We start from the raw sequence: 8,936 nt of genomic DNA, 5'->3' as shown, positions 1-8,936 counted from the left end.
TGGTATTCTTTCAGAATCCTGTGACTGAAATCGGGCCATTCGGAGGGCCTACCGAGTCAACCAAAAGGCCTCCTTTGGGTTTCATCAAATTTGGACTTTGCGATTGATGGTGCAACAGGATACAAAGAAATATGTATTTTGTAAATGGAATTTGAAGCAGCCCTGTCTCCTTTTACAAAACTAAGTGCACGAAAGAATCACAAATAATGTTTGAGACAGAGGTACTCCGTCTTTCAACAAACGAATTTGAGATAAATCTCTATTTTTATTAATTTAATATCAAAAAGCTCCCGTGCCCTAAGGCTGTCAATGAATATAAATAGGATGATAGAAACCCTGAACAACTTAGGAAACAATTAGGGCCGAGAATCAGTCCTTAATCGTAGAAAATACGAAAATTAATAAAAACGAAAAATTCTACGTTGACTGAAAAATCAAATAATGGGAAGGAATATAAGGTTACCAAAACAAGCGGCAACTAAAACGAAATTTCCTATCAAAAGTTATTAGTCATCTAAATATTACTATAAACGGCAAAATAGACCTTTTGGAAGGCTAAACATTTTTGAATAGCCGAAATGCATCGTTGGTAATTTTTCGAAGGAAATGATCAGTATTGATCAGCGGGTGATTTCGCTTCAACCCTACGGTCCACGGGTCATTCAGCCATTGCACCCAGCCTCTAGTTTGCTTTAGGCTGTGCTCGGTCCAGTCGCTCAAGGAACGTGGACACGACCCGAGCGATAAGAGAAAACATAATTCAATTCTATATCACTCATACGTGAAATTAATCCTTGATTGCATGCATTTATATACATAGTGTTTACACCCATTTTTGGCACCAAATTTAGGGTCAGCGTTGGAGGACCATTTAATTAGATATTAATTAAATTGGGCCGAAATTTATGATTTTCTCAGTCTAAAAATTAATGGGCCAAGCCAATGCTAATTAGGCCCAATTAATTTTAATGCTATTTTGATCATGGGCTTAGGATATTCGGGCCTTATTGTTTAAACTTGATTTAAAGTGCCTATAGCCCATGATTATTATTTGGAATATTCTCACGAAAAAGGGAAATTTTGTCACACCCCAAAATGAGAAGTGACCGGCCATGAACCACAAGACCAAAGCTCGTAGAACATGCAGCCTAAAAAGAAATTTTATAAAAACTCCCAAGCAAAGATCCACCAAACAGTCAACCAATTTTCTTTTATTATAAAGAACAGCGCTAACAAATTAAGTTTCTCAAAAAAAGTATGGGGCACAAATATCTCATGAACCAAATAAAATCCAGTGATCCAACAGTAATAAAAGAATTCATATGTCTGATTAAATGTTTCAAATGCAGAAGCGATTAATAAAATAAAAATATGATGACACCCTACGGAGGTCAAATTAAAAGAAGTCCCCGAGATGCCGCCAGAGTCCTCCTAACTGCCCAAATTGCCTGAAAAAGAAGTTTGAATAAATCTGTCAGCTGACGAGCTCAGTGAGTAGTAAAGCATGTATATTAGAATAAAGTTCTGAAACAGGGATTTAAAATAATTTACCATGTCAATATAAATTTGGCATAGAGGTGAACAATAAAATAATCAATTAATCCAATTAACGATTCATCCAATAAGTCTTAATGGTGTTCTCAATCCAATCTCCAACAACAATGGGGAACCACAACCAAAATCAATAGTACCAAGTGTCAGTGAATAAATATCTCAAAATTGGATCCAATATCGAAACTTAGAGTCACCACGAGTAGGCAGCCCGTGGAACTTTTCCCTAAGAACGATCCTGCAGAAGAAAGCCATTGAGCACTAGGGTCACCGGCCTAATCCGGTCTCTTCCCTAATGGCCAGAGTCACTCGCACACAGAGGATTAATTTCTCTAGACTTCCAAAAATATGTTCCCATCAATATCCACAAAATTCTCACCAAAAAATTATTTGATCAACAAATGGTTTCACCGATACCGCATGCCAATTTAATATAATCAAATATAAACATTATGTGTTTCCATCTTCAATAATAAATTTTCCAAAACAACAATTTAAGGGACACAGGGAAGTTCGAAAGTACATAACATGCTTAGCCACTCACCTGGATCCAAAAGTAATGCAATCGAACACGCAAAAGAACGGTAACCTGAACAAAAGAGCAAAACACGAAATGACTAACCATGCGAATACACACCGAGTAGATACAAAATACCAATTCCTATTAAAATAAACTTAACCTAATCCTAATTACTACCACCAGTAACCACCAAAAATACAAAACCCAACTCATGCCTCCAATTCCACGTACAATTCAAATCACCCGAACCACTACCCAAGCACACGACACATCACCGTCACCCTAATCTTGACACCTGCTCACACCTGCATCTCCCACAACATCCACCACTACTCTGATAAGTCAAATAGGATTAGAAGGAAACCATTGGTGCCAAACCCATGAACGACAAAGAATAATTATGAACGGTGAATAACCCAATCATAACACTAATTAATAACGGCTATATAACTATTTAAAAAAATAAATAATCTAGGTCGTAACATCCTTCCCCCCTTAAAATAAATTTCGTCCGCGAAATTGCATACTAACCTCAATTATACAAATGCGGGTACATCTTGCGCATCTCTTCATCAAGCTCCCAAGTGGCTTCCTCAACCGCATGATTGTGCCACAGAACTTTGACCAGTAGAATCGTTTTGTTGTGAAGGACCTTCTCCATCATATCCAAAATCTCTACGGGTTGCTCATCATAGGTTAAATCATCGTGAACATGTAGTGGCTCATTATCAATAACATGGGACGGACTATGCACATATCTCCTCAATATCGACACATGAAAAACTTTATGAACTTTAGCCAAACTTGGCGGCAATGCCAAACGATAGGCCACCTCAACTATCCTTTCCAAAACCTCAAACAGTCCAATATAGTGAGGACTCAACTTTTTCTTTTTTGCAAAACCGAATAACATCTTTCTATGGGGACACTTTAAGAAGTATAATATCTCTTGTTACAAACTCCAAATCCCGCCAATGACTATTCGAAAAAGTATCTCTTACTATATGACTAGAAATTGAACTATCCCAAATCTATCAAAGAAGTTAATCAACCAACCCCGTCAATCAAATTAAGACTACCAAAATTGTAAAAGAATGTCAAAATAATAGTCACTAGATTTCCATCATTTCAAAATATTCATAAGGCCATCTAATTACTCCAAATCCTTCCTACGATTATCTGCATAACTTTTCTATCTATTCCAAGTGGTTACAAACCTATCCCAAATAGTGTTTTTTTTTTTTTTTGGCATCCTCCAAGTCAAGTCCTAAAAGTCACCTTTCTTCAACCTCATACCAACGGATAAGGGATATACACTTCCGGTCCACACAAAACCTCATAAGGAATAACTCCCAAACTCGAATGATAACTGTAATTGTACGCAAATTCCATTAACGACAACTACCCTTCGGCAACTCCTCGTAACCGTTAATAACTTCCCACGTTCTCAAGGTGCATGAATGGAAGACTACATCATGGAACACTTGGCACTACAAGAGCAAGGCTAGAAAATACACATGCAAAACCATTGAAGTTTTTGGCCTATAAATAGAAGAACTCAAGAAGAAAAAAAAGTTCACACACCAATTAAGCCTATCGCTTAAAAAATCAAAGTCTTCCTAGCGAAGCAATTATCTCATTTTCTCACCTTCACACTCGGTTACTTCTTTAAGTAATTCGGGTTTCTATCTCTCTTGTACTCCCAATTTTATTATTATAACATAATAAAGTTATTCTATCTCTCTTGTACCCTCAACTTTATTATTACGACATAATAAAGTTACTTCTACGTTTGTTCTTCTTTTTCTCACACGGTTGGAAACTTCTAAGTCCTCTCTCGTTGAGGCAAAATCACGAACCTCTTTGTGGCCTCACCCTTTGGGTTACACGCAATCGCACTACATATGAAGTCAGATTGAGGCGCTCACGCCTTCCATACGTTGGACACCGACAAGTCTTGGCACGCCCGCGCTCACACCGCACACGCCATTGGATTTTCCACTCACGCCTACCCGGCAGAAAAGTGGGAAACACATAGGAATAACAGAATGTAACTCATCCACTAGTTTAATTCTCATTTTTTCACCTGTTCGTAATAAACTCACCTATATCCCACTAACAAATTTGATCAAAATGTAAACCCCACAATATTTAATAAGAACAAGTTTGTTTAATTTTTATATTTAATTTTACTTGCCCTATCCTACAAGATCGAAACAAGTTTATTTAATTGTTTAATTTTTTGTTGGAAACTTCATTGACGCATCACATAATTTTCTGTGTCCGGTTCATCGAATTGTACTTCCCTTTTCATTATTCGTTCCGAGTTTATGTGGAATGGAATCAATGTGTCATGCATTAAGTTTTCCAAAAGAATGGCTCGAGCTCCTATCAGGCCCAATTTCCAAACGACCCTAATTGAATCCAAAGTGCTCGAGTGAAACTCTCAATGTGTGGACAAAGTCCTTGAGCGAAACTCTCAAAGCTCTTGAGAGAAATTCAATGTGCTGAAGTGACTTTGGTGATGTTGCGCTCGGGATTTTTCCTTGAATTAGCCGACCTTAGAGGGTCGTTTGAGAGGAAGGAAGTGATCTAAGCTCATTGTATGCGACGTAGTTTTGAAAAAGAGCTTTTGCGTTTTATAAAAAGGGATTTCACACAAAATTTGTAGAAAATATCTTTGAAAAGGTTTAACAGTAATTATAGAAGAAAATGAGAAAGAGTTGAAAAATATTCTAACCGAGCCCTCAGTGAGTTGCTTACTTATCCCCAGGGCGAGGAAGAATCAGGACGAAAGTAATTTGAAGTAAAGGGGTTTTGCAGCTGTGAGCGCTGAATTCTCTTTTAGAAAATTACTCAGAGTCACCACTAGGCATTTAGAAAATTATTCAGAGTCGCCACCAGGCATAGAGTTTAGGTGTGCTACGTCATCCCTTGAATTATTATTTCGAATAATTCAAGTTTTTTGAAAATAATTCTGCGAGCTTGAAGGCCCAGTTTTTAAATGAACGACTCTGTTTTGTTTTCGTCTGCGAAGTTAGAAAAGAAAGAGTTAGGTAATTCACTGTTACGAGAGGGGAATGTGTTAAACACCCTACATCGCCCTCACAGTGCTCATTCATATTTAAATAAGCAATTCAATTGAATTGTTTTGGAGCAAGATGAAATAGAACATTATGCAATATAAACGTTGTTTATGTACATGTTTTATTAAAGAAACGCAATTGTAAATTATGTACCTGCTTTATTATTACTTTTATTATATAAAAAAAAGGTTGAATTTGTATATATAAGTCACTTTGGGCTTGTTCCATCAAGTGTTCGGAGGTATAATTGTAATCGATGGGGGGTGTCGGTGAAATGCACATAGAGATCACAGAGGGTTTATTGTTATTTATCATACATGAAGGGGTATCCATTATCCGTCATTAAGGCAAATTAACCTCAAGAGGTGTCTGAAAATTTTAGTCCAAAAATAAACTCAACCATAATCTTGGCGAAAGAACAAATTCAAAATTTTTAATTTTGAAAGACTTCTCCATGCATGTATCCCGTTTACTCATATATTACTAATAAAATAATAGTAGTATCATTTTCATCTCGATCGTTTAGCCTGTTCAGGGTATGTAATATTGAACGTGACAGGTAAGATTGTTGGTTTTGACCAAGTGATTATTTTCAAGTCAAATAGCTAGATGTTCTCAAATTCCAAAGCCAATTTCGTTTAGGTTCAGAATTAATTATCTAATGCGAAAAACCCAAACACAAGGAGGTCTGGCACTATTTAACTATATATACGGTGAGTGCTATGCACGTACAGTTAATTATAGTTGTTTTAATACTTGCATGTTATCCTACTCGTTATCCTACTCGGGTAATACTAATATTTTTAGTGTAAATTTGCACCTCCCTTCCCCACAGAAATTTTACTCCCTCCGTTCATTTTTAATTGTCCTGCTTCGTAACTCTAATTTATTAAAAAGACATCATCATTATACCTTTCACATCAACTTTTTCCTCTATTTTCTCTACTTACACATCATCATTACACTTTTACTTACTAACTTTTCAAAATGGAATCTACTTTTAGGGATAAAATAGACAATGCACTAACTTTTACCTATTAACTTTACAAAATGGATACTTATTAAGGGACAATCCAAAATAAAATACTGAACTTTAAATAAGAGACGGATGAAATATTTTGAGTTGTTCATGCATTCTTCGGGTTTACTTTTTGGGAGTAGTATATTACAGTATTTTGTTTGATAAGAACGATGCCCGATTGATACGGCAGCACATGGCAAGAAAATTGTAAGTGTAAAAGCTATTTAACAAATTTTAATTTCAAATTGAAGGATCCGAAAATCCACTTGCTTTAGTTTCCACCTTTATTTTCTGATGATTTAGTACTTTCTATATGTTGGAATCCTTTCAGAATCTGTAACTGAAATAGGGTCTCTCGAGGCAATCAAAAGACCTTCTTTAGGTTTCATCAAATCCAAACTATATATGTGAGTTATTGTGCAGCTGGTTAATGACTCATCAGGACTGGTCTTGTGGTAAAACCAGAGGTGTGGTGACTTTAGGCCTCCGAAATTAAACCATTAATCAGGGCCCATTTTTCCATATAAGACATTTATATATAATTGACAGTGCCTTCTATAACGTGCTGAATACGCTATCAGTGGTCGATGTCTTTTGCTTGAATCAAGAGGTTCTTTGTTCGACCCCCATGAGGGGTTTTTTTGCAAATTAACTTGTACACTTTTTTTGGGATTTATGTGTAGACAATACGTAACTTTTGCACTTCTTGTATTACGAGGTCCTGCAAGGCACAAAAGTCATGCCCGTTGAAGAGGACATATTTTGTTTTAAGTCAGAGATTGATGCTATTTTTGCTAGTTAGGGTGGGAATGTAGGGATTAATGCAGAAAAAATTTGACAGACAAGGAAAAAAAGAGCAGCAATGGGAAAACTTTAGCAACATCTTCTTTTTCATTGAGTGAAAGCATGTCTGTGAGAGGGCAGCACAGGAAAGATTAGAGCTATGGAATTTGCATCTATAAGTTGGAATCAGGATCACAAAACAACTTCACAGTCTTCCCAATTATTAGGAGGTGACAAGAAGGAAAAAGGAAAGACAGTCCTCTAGCCGTCCATGAATTGTGAGTTGACAAAGGAGCAAATATGCAAGGATAGGCTATGACAGCAGCATGAGTTGCATATCAACCTCAACATCAGATAATGATAGATGACATCAACCAACTAAATAGCAAGGCTAACAACTCAAGCTCCACCCTTCACAGTAGCAAGACACATATTGCCTCTTAGCCCTGCACAGAATTTGGAGTTGATAAGAGCAGGGTTCATGGATTAACAGCAGGCAGCAGCACAACCAAATCTCTTAGCCCTTCCAAAAGAGGAGTGGAAGAGAAAGCCTAAAAAAGACACAAAAGACACAGAAAACACAAGAAAAACAAACATACTCCACCACCACTTTGTTGAGGGGAAAGAATATGAACTTTTCTTCTATATACAATAGCAACCAACAGGGAAAATTTCTTTTTCCAGTGGCAAAAGGATTACATTGTATAGATATACGAAGTGTAGATTATATGTGACCACATTCTTTTTTGATAAGTTAAGTGAAACCACAATGGCTTGAATATGTTCTCCAAGAATTCTCTTTCTACTTCTTGCTTCGTCTTCAAATGGGTGACAGCTTTTTGAATTTTCTGTAAGATGATTCCCAGAATTGATTCTTACCAAGAAAGTCAGAAATCAACGATAACTAACTAAAATCAATCAGCTATAGATTTTCTTTCTTCCATCCTTTTTGTTCTTTTGGAAGAAGAAAAAATAGAATCTCAGACCATACCCTTTTTCTAATTGCAAATTTTGTATGACCTCACTCTTTGTTGATAGTGTATTCTGAAGGCATGGTTAGTTAAGATATCACCGCGAAGAAATATCTTTAGTGGGACATTCAATAAATTAACCAGAGAAGGAAAACTTTAGATGCTACACAATGTCAGTATGGATATCGCTTCTATCCGTGGTTGGCAGTTGTTATTGATGAAATGCAAATCAATAGCAACAAAGTAAATTGCTACTAATAGACCTATGGGGGCAGCACTAAGGAGGAATATTGAGTCACACAGATTATTGAAGATTATTCAAGGGGCACAAGAGTGGTCTACAAGTTGAACATAGTAGTTGAAATTGTAGGAGGATGAAAACAATTGATGCTCAGAATAACACCAATATCCAACGGCTATTCGTGCCTCTTCTCCGGAACCCTAATCTATCGTCGGAAGCCTAATCTGCAAAACAGACAGAGGGTGAGCGCACCTTTGCCGCTCGTGGCAAAGGCCCTCCAATGCCTAAGTTAGTATCACGTACTAGCAGAAAAACCCTAATTATCTGTAGGAGAATAATATGAGTGCAACGTATTGCGTACCTTTTACCTCTAGGTTTACCTCTTATTTATAGATTTGTGTATGCTTCCTGCTCAATCATCCCTGTTGCCCTAGGATTCCTATCTCGTATAGGAAACTCAGAATATCTTGGACTTTCGTTCCTTTATCAGTTTACTACTTAAGAGTCCTTTTTAGGACTCTTTTTCATAACTGGCCGAACATCCCATCCTCATTAGGTTTCTTTCCAGATCTTATACTCTCAGGATCTCATAGCATCTGAAACTTTCAAGAGTATTCCGTCTGCACCTACTCTTGATTAGAGTTCTTTCTTTGTTCGGCTCTCTCGTAACCGAACAGATTATCTGAACCAGCTACTTCACATGTAACTGGTCCTGTATTAATTATTTGGACCAATGCCATTGTATGTCTCTATCTACTGAACA

At 36.8% G+C, this 8,936-nt stretch overlaps 1 protein-coding gene across 1 annotated transcript; it reads right to left on the bottom strand.

Moving 5' to 3' along the window:
* Window positions 1–2,603: 2,603 nt before the first annotated feature.
* Window positions 2,604–3,463, bottom strand: LOC131317514 (uncharacterized). The gene is made up of 2 exons (XM_058347062.1): window positions 3,368–3,463; window positions 2,604–2,999 (listed from the first exon to the last, which is right to left on the bottom strand). The coding sequence occupies exons 1-2, from the start codon at window positions 3,461–3,463 to the stop codon at window positions 2,604–2,606; spliced, it is 492 nt and encodes a 163-aa protein (XP_058203045.1).
* Between the last annotated feature and the right edge of the window lie 5,473 nt (window positions 3,464–8,936).

This window comes from Rhododendron vialii, chromosome 2a (assembly GCF_030253575.1).
Source record: "Rhododendron vialii isolate Sample 1 chromosome 2a, ASM3025357v1".
Taxonomy (NCBI): domain Eukaryota; kingdom Viridiplantae; phylum Streptophyta; class Magnoliopsida; order Ericales; family Ericaceae; genus Rhododendron; species Rhododendron vialii.
The sequence above is the reverse complement of the archived record's forward strand: the minus strand, read 5'-3'. Positions and strand labels throughout refer to the sequence as shown.